The following is a 14510-nucleotide window of genomic DNA, read 5'->3' as shown; positions in this document are numbered from 1 at the left end:
TAAATAGCTTCCTACTCACTACTGAGCATAGATCTCCTCTCACGATGAGAAGAGTTTGGCCATAGTCCACTACGGCCAAGTATGGATTTGTAGACTTCACACACCTTCGAGAACCTTATAGAGAACTATCAAACATGTAGACTCCATCACGATGTTTTCCTCCACCGTTAAAGTAAGTGATATCTAACTTATAGCATTTATCATTTATTTTATAGCAAATGGGGACCCCGAACGAGAACTTAGCGAAAATGATATTCATGGAGTTGAACAACGCGTGGAGCGACTTCGAGAACGACGCGAAACAACAAAACCTGTTCCAGTCGTAATCTCCATCCAACTAGTTACAATTTATAACCATCTATACTTTATGCTGGGGGTCATGTTATCGGATGAATACAGCACGCGCGATATCGATATAAATTTCATGTTTGGTCAACAGCAATGTTCTTTTACAAGTTAAGCGATCTACCATTCAATTCTGTGTACTTAGTATGAAACATTGTATCTCTCCAACGTTGATACTATTCGAGTATCGTAAGACCATAACGCTATAACGTCAGAGTAAAATGGACTTTAAATCCCAAGTCTTAAGTACAAAATTCAGTACAACTGATTTTAACTACCCAAGGACTTGCGCTTGGAGCACTGGCTGTAGATGTAAGAACGAACTTGAGCTTTAAAACAAGGAAGTCACGGTCCATCTTACCTAGACGCAGAAGGATTTTGATGGTCAAGTTAAATCAACGTTAGTGAGGTGAGGTGCGTGTGAGGTTAAGCACAGTTTCGTAACTCTGCGTTGTTACTGAAACGGCTACGCGAGCGAACTTTATGGTGACAAAACCCTCCGGTGCGTGTATATCTGAAGTATTGTAGATATATAAGAATGTCATAGTTTATAAACAAACAAAAAAAATGAGTCAAGTTTCTATCTCTTTCAGAATTCTCCCTGCGGAAAAGATACTAAATTTTGAACCATCAATTTAGTTTAGACTACAACAGGCACTTTAAAAAAAACTTTGTTTGCAAACTAAGACATTTTTATTCGAATTTGCGCGAGTATAACGCTTTCTGACCTTCTTGCCCACACACCGTCGCAATGCGAATTTTCGCGGAATCTCGATAATGTGTCCTCAGCATTATACAATAAAATATTAGCAGAATTACAATAGCCGGGTCAACCCTTAACCGCTTCATTTCATAAATACATGAATAAAATGGATATTTTACGATAAAACGCGGTGAACAGTGTCCTTATATGTAAGCATGCTTCATAGCTTTGTTACTGATGTTAGTTAGATATTATCAATCCAATGGGCAGTTACTTTTTCTCTCTTTCAAAGTTATTTTAGGAAATATATTTTTTTTTGAATTGTGGCGCTTACAATTAAAATATTTTCATTCCAACAAGTACCTATTTTTTAATCGTTGATATTACATATTACTAAGTTTTCAGTGATAGTTATGTTTACCTACCAGTATGCGATGATTATATTGTATTTATTTTTTAATTTGAAATCCTCAATAACAGTTTGTGCCTTAAAGAAATTTCAAATGTTATAACGGCTATTGCTGAAAGATTAAGGCACGAACACATATTTCGTTGTTGTGTGACATGACAGAAGGCGATCGGAGGTATGTTTTATATGAGGATGTTCACACTGCTGCCGTCCTATATCTAAAAAGTGGTTAGCTGTTAAAATTTGTTTGAGTTATTGCCAAAAACATAAGTATTTAGAAAAACTAATGTTTCTAAAAAAGTTTATTACGTGAAACCAAACTAAAAACCTTGGTCCTCCTTGGTATACTTTTAGAAACATATTTTTTTTAAATCTCCACTATTTGTTGCTTTAACGCAAAAACTATTTTTTTGCAGTTAGCCGCTTTTTAGATATTTAAGACGGCAGACGGGTATGTCGTGACGTTCTGGGCTGGAACCGTGATGGTTGATTGCGCGATCGTCGCGCCACAACATAGTAATTTGTTTGTATCTCTATAATCAACATCGGTCTGTTTAAAAATTAATTATCATTTACGTCTCGAAATATTTTGCATTCAAGCTGTAATATTATAGTAATTCTACGTTTGATACTTCCATTTTAATATAATATTGTGTAACTTGCAACCCGTTGGAGAATGCTCCCTATATTAACCCTGCGGGATAGCCTGTACTCCTTATACCTACGGGCTTTGTACTACCAATGCGCTAGAGTTCATCATATTATGCTTATGTTTAAATTCAGTTTGGTGCAGTTAGATGTAATTAATTAAGTGTAAAGAGTTTTTATTTTCATACTATAACTGACCGCATATATATTCAACACACAGGACTTGCTTTTGATTTTCGTTAAAAGGCTGTGTCCTTACTCTTGTTACTTACTTAATTTAAATTTAATCAAAAATATTATCCAAGAATATTATGCAGTGCAATTAATTAGGTACCTACGTATATATGATTATTATCATTGACTATGTATATTAAAAATATAACAAATTCTATACTTACAACATTTAATAATATGGCTATGTTTGTTAGAAAAAATATTTATATTTTCATTTTAATGAACAATGTTTTACTTATGATTTTAAGCTTATTTTGAGGTTTAACGACATATTATATTGTACATAACGGGTAGGTACATACCACGATTAATATGGTGTTTTTATCTGCCGATATTTCGATTCGGTAGATAATAAATATGGTATGTACCCGTTATCTATAGTATAAAATGTTTTACTTATTTGTTATAGACAAAGTCTGACATAGTACTTACATGGTAAACAATTGTTTGTTTGTATTTTTGGCTTAAGGATTAGTCTAGAAAATCACACATGAACAGAATTTAATAAAATGGTGAAGTAATAATAAGATTCTCGTATCTTTCATTCACTTTAGATAAAAATAATGTATTGGAAGTTTTTTAGTTGATCTATTTATGATACTGTAACACGAGCGAAATAGAAATGGGTAGTGTTATTTTTTGTATATTATGTAAGACTTATAATATTTATGTTAAGTTAACACATTCCTGATATGTAGAAATGGCCACGGAAAATAAGTAGTGTCAAATATTCACATAGGCTGCCGATTACGGTACTCCAATAGTTTATATTGGCTTTATAATCCCAACAACTCAAGATGCAGACAAACTAAACTGTGTTGTAAGGTGTTGTGATGCAAAAGGAAGCTATTGGACTCATTGAATGAAGACGTGCTACTAGTCTGTTGTGACTCGAAGCACGCCGACGCGACGCTCGAACCGCGCGTTTTCAAGCTAACGTTAACTGTGCGTAAATCTGTCACTTACCTAGTGTGAACGGGAAAGGGACAGAAAACTTTCCGTTCATATTAAGATGCATCAGACGGGTCTGAAATTCAAATTTAATTTGGTTTTCGGAATTAGTAAATAAATACGACAAAGTACGCTTATGGCATTCTAATTCCGACAATGGCAATATCATCTTCACAGGATTACATAAAAATCTTTACCTGAAAGTGTTCAGTTTAAGAAATTAGTCAAAATAATGATTTGACATGAGTTACTCACAAATTAGTCGATACTTTAACTAATTTCTTAAACTGGAGCCTTTCAAGTAAAGATTTTTGTATAAACCTATGAGGATGATACTGCCATTGGCGCAATTTAAGTGCCATAAGCCTACTTAGTCGTATTAGTTTACAAATTTCGAAAAATCAAATTTGAATTTCGCGGGCAAACACGCCTCATGCACCATATATATAAGATTTACGCGCAGTTTACATATTATACTTGAAAACTTACAGTAGAGCCCCTGATCGGTTGATCGTCACCCCAGACAGATTTGCAATCATCAGTGAGACTCATTTGACTAAATACTGTCTCATTGTAACATACCACAATCTTACACAACACTAGTGTATCTGCACCTTGATCTATATTTGGATGAACGGAGGAGTTACGATTCTACAAAACCGCAGTATATCAGTGTGAACATTTCTTTAAAATAAAATAATAATTTTCCCTTAGTATATTTAAAAAAAAACTTGACAGTCTGTGCTGGTCCGTAGGTAAATCAGACTAGTGTTTGAGTAACAGGAAGCCAATGACCTAAAACATCATTGCAGGAAGCTGTAAAATTCGCATTTTTTACGTTTTAAAGATTTGTTTCGACTATTACTCAATAATTTTAGTTTTGATGTCTCTTGAATTTATTCCGTTGAGGCAGTGCAACTGTTCCTAGATTATTTTATTAAAGACGCTTTTGCTAGCGGCCTAGAAACGAAGTATTACTGAACCTGTTATTTTAAATTTTATTTGTGTGTATATTTTTGCTTGAATATTGATAACTAGTTTAATATGTTCTGGTCAATAACGAAATGTTCGAAAAAATAATAAATCATAATGGCATATATTTGGATGGTGTTTTCTTTATACATTTACATATTGTAATAATGTGACTAATTCTAATTTACACAATCTCTAATCTAAATGTGTTGCTATCCCTTTCATAATGCTCCTTGCGGAAAGGATAACTCTAGATTTAGACCTGTCAATTAAGTTTAAGAGATTGTGTACAACAGTATTAGCCACATTATCATAATATTTTACCTTGGAATTTTACCCATCAAGTAGTGATGGGTAAAATTTTATACTAGAGAATGCCCGCGACTTCGTTCGCGTGGATTTAGGTTTTTAAAGATCCCGTGGGGATTGTTTGATTTCCGGGATAAAAAGTTGCCTATGTCAATAATAGGGACGCAAGCTACCTCGGTACCAAATTTCATACAAATCAGTTAACCGGATGGGTTTTTAGGAATCCCGTGGGAACTCTGATTTTCCGGGATAAAAAGTAGCCTACGTTCGTCCCCGGGATATAAGCTAACCCTGTATATTTCGTCAGCATCGGTTAAGTTATTGGGCCGTGAAAAGGTAGCAGACAGACACACTTTCGCATTTATGATATTAGTATGGATTCATATTATGCAAGTTTAATTAAGCCTTGACTGCAATCTCACCTCGTGGTAAGTGATGATGTAGTGCAAGATGGAAGCGAGCTAACCTGGATGGCAGTTTTTATTATTAAACTCGTAGCCCTTTGGTTTTCTACACGGCATCGTACCATGAAAGAGCGTTACCTGTATATTGTAAAACAAATTTTTGTTTATTTTTACGACTTATATTATTATTTAAAAAATATCCGAGTACGGAACCCTCAAGTGCGCGAGTCTGACTCACACTTGGTCGGTTTTTTGTACTAGCTTTCAAACAAAAGAGTTCATATTGAAATCGGTCAGTTCGATTGAGGGTTACAATCATTTATCTGTTTCACATCAATCTATCTGTTTCATCTGACCTTGGTCACTTAGGCCAAAATACTCAGCGAAACCCAGACAATAGAAACGTTATCAGCTTATGAAACCTTATTTTGCGTCGTAGGCTTTGATTATAGAAAGTCGAAGTTGAAAAAAAACCGGCCAAGTGTGACTCAGACTCGCGCACTAAGGGTTCCGTACTCGGGTATTTTTTCCAACATTTTGCATGATAAATCAAAAACTATTATACATAAAAATAAATAAAAATCTGTTTTAGGTTGTTATTTTGAAAATTGAAACACATTTAATTATTTTTTTTAATGATGTAACCACAATTTCGCGGTTTTCAGATTTATTCCTGTACTTGTGCTATAAGACCTACCTACAGTACCAAATTTCATGAATCTACGTCAATGGGAAGTACCCTATAGGTTTCTTGACAGACAGACAGACAACAAAGCGATCCTATAAGGTTTCCGTTTTTCCTTTTGAGGTACGGAACCCTAAAAACGAGCGCCTGAGAAGCAAATCCTAGTTTGGTGGGGGTTAAAATAAGATAATCTGTCTACAGATAAAATTAAACAATAACCTTATGTAGGTAGTTATATTTATTGTAAATGTTAGCTCTCTTCCATTTTCACATCTAAGCAACCGTATCTTTCGAGAAGTTCTTGTTTTTTTCTTCTGAGCAGCGCTTCTTCCACGTCCTTCTGCGACGGGACGGCGACGTGGGAGGTCACTGTGGACTCGCTGATATCTTCTTCGTCTTCTATTCTTTTGTCGTTAGGCTGTAAGAATATCAAAATATATTTTAGTACTAGCTTTTTGATCAAAATCAGATATTTTATTCACTGATTGTAGGGGTGCATACAGTTGTTTCACAGAATGCAGTTTCAAGCCATAATTTCTAAAATACGGCGAGACATGGATAATAACAATTAATTACTACAATACATATTTGAGTTTAAAAAAAATCTTACATCTTCAGGGTATATATTTTCTTCTTCCGGCACATCTTGATCTTTGTTTTCCTCTTTATTTCGCTTCCATTCGTCAACAGCTCTGGCTATTGCTGAAGTAATGAAAAAATATTAAGTGTTAGTTGCAATTACATTTCTTCAAAAAATACCCTAAACATTTAATTTACCCTCAACTGGAATTAATACATATAGGGTTCTCTGTTGGTAGATCGAAATTTTTAACACACTATATCTGGCCGAAAATGTTTCGCCACTTTTCTTCACGTCGAATAAATTCAAACGCGCCGATCGATTAAATTCGCTCATTTTATTTTGAATTTTTTTGTTGTTGACTAATCTACTGTTTCATGAGTAAACTGCATTATTACTTTACACTTGTTAGATAGCCCATTTTCCGTAACATACACATTTACTAATAAAGGGTCGCCTTTCAACATTACATACATTCTTTCATTTGCAACAACATTATTAGATTTATTATAAAAAAATATGAATTGGATATCAATATTCAACGATGATGCTCATGATGATAATGATTAAAGATTAAGAGCCGGCGCACATATGGCGGAGCGCAGCGCAGAGCATGCCCGTGAAGCTTTCTAATCGCGTGACACATTACGCGAATTTGTACCAGAGACTGCGCAAGCACGCGCGGGACTGCGCGCGTGCTTGCGCGCACGGATGCACAATTGATTTTAGATATTATTTCAATGTGGACGATGTCAATAATACTTTGACTGTGAAAAATGCTCTGCGCTGCGCTTCGCTATATGTGCCCCGGCACGTGATATACAATCCTGCGCCCGAAGACTCGCTCCGTCGACCCTTCATTCAACTCCATCTAATCGACCTTCGTTTATACTACTACGGATATAGTATGTTAGCAACCGTAGCATTCTACGTCTAGTCGCGTCGTCGGCACGCATTCGCGTATGGGTTCATACGGGTCTTACAGTCTCTCTCGGCATCCCTCTCGAGCGGCAGCAACAGGCCGTCGTCGTCGTCGCGATACCCGTAGTAGTCTGCGTCCACGTCGCGCATGAGGTCGGCGCGCGTGCGCCGCGGCGCCGCCGGCGGCTCCTGCGAGAACAGCTCTCGGACGCCTGCAAGCCCATAAGGAATATAGGCGGATTTCAAGAAAGTTCATTCACTAGCTCCACAGCACATATTGTTACCGCCTATTATAAATGAGACAGAGTGCTACCTTGAGACTTCACGCCTTTTTTTAATTACGTTTGTCTGAATCGGCATTCGAATTGGATGCACAGCTCAGAATAATATGCCATGTGTCAGACACAAGTAATACATGTGTCTAATACTCAGCTGACCTGACTTAGCCGATACTGCTGAGCGGAGCTGAATTTATTTGGCTCACAAACAACTACTAATCGAACTAAATCACTAGTAGTTAAGCTTGGTCAGTGAGATGGTAAGCAGCTATCACTAGACTAGTTAATCATACCTGGTAAATCTTTGGCAGCTCCAAAGTATTTGTATCCTCTGTTCCCAGGCACCTCTTTCCCGTCCTGATCCAACATCTTGGGCCCAACGCGCGCGTGGTCCGGCCCCCCGAGTGCTTTTATTTGAACTTCCCAGTGACGTTTTTCTCGCATAAGCTTGTTGATCTCATCATTTAAATCTCTTATTCTGAATTCGCCAAGACCGGCTGAAATAAAATTGCAGCTTCATCAAATTATCAATCATGAGATGTTTAAAAATGTTTGAAATATGAATTGATGCCTATGAAAATATTCTATAAAACTGAAAAATTTCCTTACTTCAAATAACAGAGGTCATCAGAGGTACGTCCTCTGTGTATAAAAAATGTAATGGTCATTTCCAGATAAGATACTAATATTGAGGTAATTTAATAAAAATGTTTAATTGAAAAATATCTTGTTATTTTTTATTTTTCTTCGATTTTTTTACACCACGCTTGCCAGTTTTACTAACTAAACTAGTGTTACTCTTATTTTCTTTTTTCTTGCTTTTCTTTTTATGAGCTTTCAAAGGCTTATCCTTTAAGATACTTGAACTACACTGTTGGGCAATATGACTGTTTTCGATTGGAATTGCACTTGGAGCTTTAGGAGTAACCAGTTCAATTTCCAGATCAGTTTTTTTATCTTTGGTTTCGAGTTTTTTGCCGATTTTAAGGATAAAAACATCTTTGTTATTATTAATTTGCTTCTCTATGTTAACTGGAATAGGACAGTTCGATGGAGTGACGTTGATTATTTTTCTCTCCTTATTTTCACCGATTTTGTTGTATCCTTTGTATGTATATTTCAAATTGGAAGTATATGTGTGGCTTTTATCTGGATAACACAAGTCTCGAGGTAATTCGAACTGTATTTGATCACCAGTATTGTGAGGATTATCTTCGCATATACACAATTCTTGTATTTTATCGTATTTTCCTGTTCGTTCCAGCTTAGTCGATTTTGGAACTCTAATTTTTAACTCGTTAGCATTCATTTTTGTGAATATTTCATCATATTTAGATCCATAGTCTGAAAATTATAAACTCAGTTATTCTGATTTGATAAATATCAGTAAACATAACTTTTAAAAACTTTTAAATAGAAATAGATTGTATAGGTACCTTGGTTATAATGGTATTTATAGTTTGTGTCATATTGTTTTACTGAGCCACGTCCGCTGGAGAATTGAGATGTGGGGCTATCGGACCGCCTTTCAGACAATATATGAGGACTCCTGGATATTTCTTTTTTATTATTAAAACTACTTTCATCTAAAAGAATTTTACCCTCTCTATCCATTTCAACATTTTGACACGAATACATTGTCATTCCATTATCCTCTTTCGTCAAAAGTGTAGTGCATTTGGGCTTAGATCGCGTGCTAAAAGCAGTAGTGATTTCTTTACCGAGAAAAGACATTCTGGTCGTGAGCTCAATAATACCTATCGAATCACTATGATTAATGCCGCCACATGACAAATAAAACATGTTACTAGCAAGAGGAGTTGATGTTGTACACATAATATTATCATTTGGTTGTTCTTCTGTCCATTTCTTACATAGTTCTTCTCGAAGTTTTAAAAATTCTTGCGTGTAGTCAATTTTAGACTCGGCAATTTTTGTAACACAATTCGAGCAAGGAGGTTGTTTATTTATTTGTAAATTTATAACAAATTCCTTAACACTGCATATTTTATCGTATGTCATTGCAAACAGTGCTGATTTCCCAACATTTATATTGGTAAAATCGTCAATTTTTCCATATGAAGGATCATATAAGGTTATTGGCTGCTTTCCCAAAAATGTTGCTGCTATAACTAGGTTGCTGCAGTCTAATTCACAGCATTCGCATTTCATAAAAATTTTATTAACTATAATTTCAATAAGAAAAAGGTGATATGGAAAGTTAACATTTTCTTCTTTTACAAAACTTAATTCTTGTTTCGTACGATCAATATCTTCAGACAGAGACTTTATGGACTTTCTTAAAGAATTGGCTTCATTAGTTAATACTTTGCTCATATTTGCAATCTTATCTATGTTGCTTTGCAAAACAGGAGTGCTTAAGTCAACTATGTTTGTAGATAAATTGTCTTCAACTGTGTCTTTTACTTTAACATCGTGTTTCTCGTCTTTAGAATTAGATGACGATTTTTTTGTTACCTTGGTTTCTTCAGTAACACTAGATTTTTCTTGGGGCCTTTCTTTAATGGTTTCTTGACTTTTTAAAGATATTTGATTAGAACTTTTGGCGGGCGATGCTGATGATGTATTAAATGGTGATGTGCGTATTGGACTAGACACTATTGATGGAAGTTTTGGAGTCTGTGAGGCTACTAACGGCTGAGGTGATGGAGATATCGGAAGAATCTTCTGAGATTGTAAGCTTGGTTCTTTTACAGATAGAGTTGGTGATGGTTGTGGAAGTGCAGTTTGCTCGTTATCCATTTTTGATTAAATAAGGTCTTCAGTTTAATTATCATAAAATGAGACTTCACATAATTTTGAATTTTAATGAACCATTATTTTTCACCATAGCCTAATAGATTCTTATATCAAAATTTAAAGTAGGTAAGTACTAAGTACTTATTTTTTTGAATTCATATCTGGAATTACGTAAATATAAGTTGAATATCTTAAGCTTACCATTTTGAATCTGTGCAACTTTTTTCGCTATCTCTCTAACAATTTGAAGCCTCCATTTTTCAGCTTGTGGCAGATCGTTGCACTCTGACGCGAGATACGGCCGACGTTCCCGTTGTCCACCAGCTTCTTGAACTTGTGCTGCGCGCCATCTTGCTAATGTTGTCCTAAAGTGAAATAGAGAATGTGTCAGAGGAGCACTTAGAGGTACAAGGTAGGATACAAAAGAAGAGACAAGAAGTAAGCAACTGTCTTGAGGAAGATAATAAAATTTGAAGATGTAAATTAAGAAAACTAAACAGCTAAAATGGCGCTGGACAGGTCACATGCCAGTGAGCCAACAGAATAATGAATGAACACATAACAGAATGGATTCCATGATACAACACCAAGAGGAAGAGAAGAATAATAAAATATGATACCCCACTTGGTATAGTTATCTTACTTTGAAAATTGAAACACATTTAAATTTTTTTTTTAATGATGTAACCACAAATTCACGGTTTTCAGATTTATTCCTTTACTTGGGCTATAAGACCTACCTACCTGCCAAATTTCATGATTCTAGGTCAACGGGAAGTACCCTATAGGTTTTCTTGACATACACAACAGACAGATGTTGAGGAGGCTTGTGTATATACAGGACACGCTGATTTGGAACCTCCAGACAGATGTGCATATTTATTATACTAATTTTGTAAATTGAAAATCAGCAATAAAGGCTTTGCATTTGTATTTGCAGTTTAAGATTCATGTGTATTTACTAACAAAATACATATACTGACTATGGTCAGAATAAATGATTTTTTATTTTTTGATTTATATGTCCTACAAAATACAACGGACGAACAGAGCTACGGCGAAAATGATGCAGAGAATACTTAACTCATTGGCTGAGCACCGCATGTGAGTCTAAAATAATAGTGTGCTAACCTGAAGAGATTTTACCAGTTCATTTAACTGGTTAGGTTAGTAATCATGTAATGTAGCCTACTATACCTTTTACCTACTATTTAACCTTCTATTTTTTTATAATTTTACTAGAGGATGCCAGCGACTTAGGTTTCTAAAGATCCTGTGTGAACTTTTTTGCTGGGAACTGGGTTGCAAGCTACCTCGGTACCAAATATCATGATTTTCTGGGATAAAAAATTGCCTATGTCCGTCCCTGGTATATAAGCTAACCCTGTACCAAATTTCGTGAGAATCTGTTAAACTGTTGGGCCATGAAAAGGTAGCAGACAGACAGACACACTTTCGCATTTATAATATTAGTATGGATAAGTATGGATATGGATTATTTAATTCCCAAACTGAACAAATAAAGAATCAAAATCTGTTATTGATATTATTAATGTAATTAACTTGAAATTAATTTAATAGAAAGTTTGCAAATATAGTAGGTAAATCAAAATACTTTTCTTTCAATAATAAGCAAAATATGTACCTATAATTAATTTGATATTTAACAACTTACATTGCTTTCTCAGCATTTCTTGCCTGCAAGAAAAATAATAAATTAAAAAAATATGAACTCAAATTACACACTTATATAATTAATAAAAAAGCAAGACTTCAAGCTACCTTTTTTGCTGCAAAAACTTGCGTGCATTTATGATTTTTAACCGACTTCAAAAAAGGAAGAATTTCTCAATTTGTCTGACTTTTTTTTATAATGATCAAACTTATATCAAGTTTTAATGAATGTGGTAACTTCTTTATTATGCAGAGAACTTACATAGTTACTAAACCCAGTGATTACTGATTTGAGCTGTGGGTGATGTCAGTCAGTCAGTTTATAAGTACATAAGTTTTCATGTCAGTGCATTACCTATTTATTATACTTATGACAACTTAGGAAATAAACACTTAGGAAAAAGGTAAGCAATATCTTTTACAGTCCTAGATTTTTAATAACATTGGTACAACAAGAAAAATAAGAGCACTTTTATATAGATAAGTATTACTAGTGAGCTAAGGAGCAGGCGGGTCATCTTATTTTGATTACCGCTGCCCAAGAACATTTGCAGCATTAGAGGAACCACCATACATTGCCTGCTTTTCAGGAATTTGTTGATCAGTCCTTTGAATAGCCCCATGTTGAAAAATAGTGGGAACACCGCCGAAGGAAGTGGCACTGGGAGGGAATTAAGGAATATTTAGAGAAAAAGGAAACAAAACTACAACATTTAAAAAATGCTTACCATGTTTAATTATTTAGAGTATAAGTATACAAATATTAGGAATACTTTATCAATTTATGTTACGAAAGCTTTAGAGTTCAGGTTTTAATAGTTACAATTGTTATGTATCTTGATTTCCTGATTTCAAATGATTTTCCTCACATTTTAGCTGATGTTTTGTACAATGCAGTGTTGCCAGTGGCAGATAGTCAATTGTAACACGAGACATCTCAAAATGTAACATTTTCACAAGAAAAGTAACATTTCCTTATTTTTCGTGGAAAATAAAAGTAATAAGGTACACAAGTATATGGCACTTTATTATACAAAAATTTAAACAGTTTTCTAGTCCCATTAGTTAAGCTTAAAAAGAATCGTAATAATAATTATTGTTGATTGAATAAATTGACTGCTGATCCTGAAAAAGAAAAACAAATCAATATGTAAAATAATAATATACCAACGGATCTAAAAATGTCTTTGAATAGCTATAACTTATTTTGTTAGGTAATCAATTTATAATACAAGTGTAAATTAAAAATTTATATCACCCCAACAAGTGAAGGTTACATTAACTAGAAAAGAGCTGAACACTTTCAAACGGCTGAACCGATTTTCTTTGATTATAGCTAAGAACACTCTCCATCAAGCCACCTTTCAAACGAAAAAACTAAATTAAAATCGGTTCATTAGTTTGAGAGCTACGATCCCATAGACAGATACACAGATACACACGTCAAACTTATGACACCCCTCTTTTTGGATCGGGGGTTAAAAAGATTAAAATCGTCTTATATCGGGCGATCTGGCAACATAAAACTGTTTGAGTTTGAGAGGCTACGCACTAGGTGGACTTTGTCTGTGTAGCCTTTGATGGCGCGCGTGTGGTGCCTTTTTGGAGCGTTTTTTTTGTTTTTGTTTAAAGTGGCTGGTTTTTGTGTTTCACTGGCGTTTTTGGTGCTAGAACCATGCTGGAACTAACTGGGAAGCGCTCTAAAGGGGTGCCGTACGTATATCGGCGAGCGCCGGCACAGACGAAGTCCTTACTTATATAGTTTCCCTAACTTGAAAATATCTACAAACTTGACATTGGCTAATCTTTGTAAAGCCAGACGAGAGAATAAAAAAAAAACGCACTAGGTAGGTACCCAGTGAAGAAAATTACGCGGGAATTTCAAATTCGTTTTGTTAACTGAACAATACTAGGTGGGTACCTAACTACTTACCTTGGTCTCAGCAAAGAGATCGATAGATTCGATAGCAAAACTCAAATTTTAAGTTACGCCGGCCGGTATCTACTCAGCTCGTCTCATTCCTGTAAAGAAAACCGAAGTTACCTACAACAATAACTAAGTAGTAAATAGCTAAATGAACTTCTGGAAACTAATGTGACTTAATAATAAGATGACAGTCAATACAAAAACGAACTGCTTTCAGTTGCAAATACTATGACTTTGTTTTTGCATTACTGATTCCCTAATTAGTTAACTACTTACTTATTTACTTAAAACTACATTGTATACAACATTTAATTACCAAGCATGTAGTGTTAGCAACACATATACACAGTCAATAAGGATAACGAACAAACCAATCACTTTCGAATTTTGACGAAATAAAGATACAATTTTTTTTTGTACTTAGATACATAACTACAATATCACTACCCCGCAACGAATAACTTTATTATCCAAAACAAAGTTGAGTCACAGAGAAAAACAAACAAAACACTTTTTTAATCACAGAGTAATTACAAAACAAAGTGAACTTAGACCAATAACTTAGAGAAAGTGAAATAAACTAACAAATGGGTCAAAATTTACGACAAACGAAAACTGTTTTGGATGCGTTCCGTTTCACGATTATTTTTGGTTTGCTGGGAAAAATTTGAATATTTTTATGAAGTCCTAAAAGTAACGTAAAGTAACAT

The 14510-nt window shown here is 34.8% G+C and overlaps 2 protein-coding genes across 4 annotated transcripts in view; one reads left to right on the top strand and one right to left on the bottom strand.

Moving 5' to 3' along the window:
- Window positions 1-2969, top strand: part of LOC123867012 (cyclin-G-associated kinase) — a 32802-nt gene extending 29833 nt beyond the window's left edge. For both annotated transcript variants that reach the window (XM_045908847.1, XM_045908846.1), the window contains one exon: window positions 216-2969. In XM_045908847.1, the coding sequence (XP_045764803.1) occupies window positions 216-326 (111 nt within the window). In that variant the 3' untranslated portion in view covers window positions 327-2969. The remainder of the gene's footprint in view (window positions 1-215) is intronic.
- A 2919-nt stretch (window positions 2970-5888) lies between these two features.
- Window positions 5889-12767, bottom strand: LOC123867017 (pre-mRNA-splicing factor ISY1 homolog). 2 transcript variants are annotated; one of them, XM_045908853.1, is made up of 7 exons: window positions 12602-12767; window positions 11875-11897; window positions 10401-10564; window positions 7733-7936; window positions 7224-7373; window positions 6271-6362; window positions 5889-6078 (listed from the first exon to the last, which is right to left on the bottom strand). In XM_045908853.1, the coding sequence occupies exons 1-7, from the start codon at window positions 12602-12604 to the stop codon at window positions 5911-5913; spliced, it is 804 nt and encodes a 267-aa protein (XP_045764809.1). In that variant the 5' UTR covers window positions 12605-12767; the 3' UTR covers window positions 5889-5910. The 2 variants fall into 2 exon arrangements, with proteins under 2 accessions (XP_045764809.1, XP_045764810.1); XM_045908854.1 differs by lacking the exons at window positions 10401-10564; window positions 11875-11897; window positions 12602-12767 and adding exons at window positions 8238-8783; window positions 8876-10311.
- Window positions 12768-14510: the final 1743 nt, after the last annotated feature.

The sequence above is a fragment of the Maniola jurtina genome, chromosome 7 (genome assembly GCF_905333055.1).
Source record: "Maniola jurtina chromosome 7, ilManJurt1.1, whole genome shotgun sequence".
In the NCBI taxonomy this organism is placed as follows: domain Eukaryota; kingdom Metazoa; phylum Arthropoda; class Insecta; order Lepidoptera; family Nymphalidae; genus Maniola; species Maniola jurtina.
This window is presented reverse-complemented; position numbering and strand designations above follow the sequence as displayed.

Bases quoted from the DNA above. Each gene is read 5' to 3' on its own strand.
- LOC123867017 (XM_045908854.1), bottom strand. From the start codon at position 10,202: ATGGATAACGAGCAAACTGCACTTCCACAACCATCACCAACTCTATCT. The intron at 8,784-8,875 runs GTACCTATACAA...TATAATTTTCAG, and splicing joins TAAATACCATTATAACCAAG to ACTATGGATCTAAATATGAT. The intron at 6,363-7,223 runs GTAAGACCCGTA...TCATTACTTCAG, and splicing joins GAGGGATGCCGAGAGAGACT to CAATAGCCAGAGCTGTTGAC.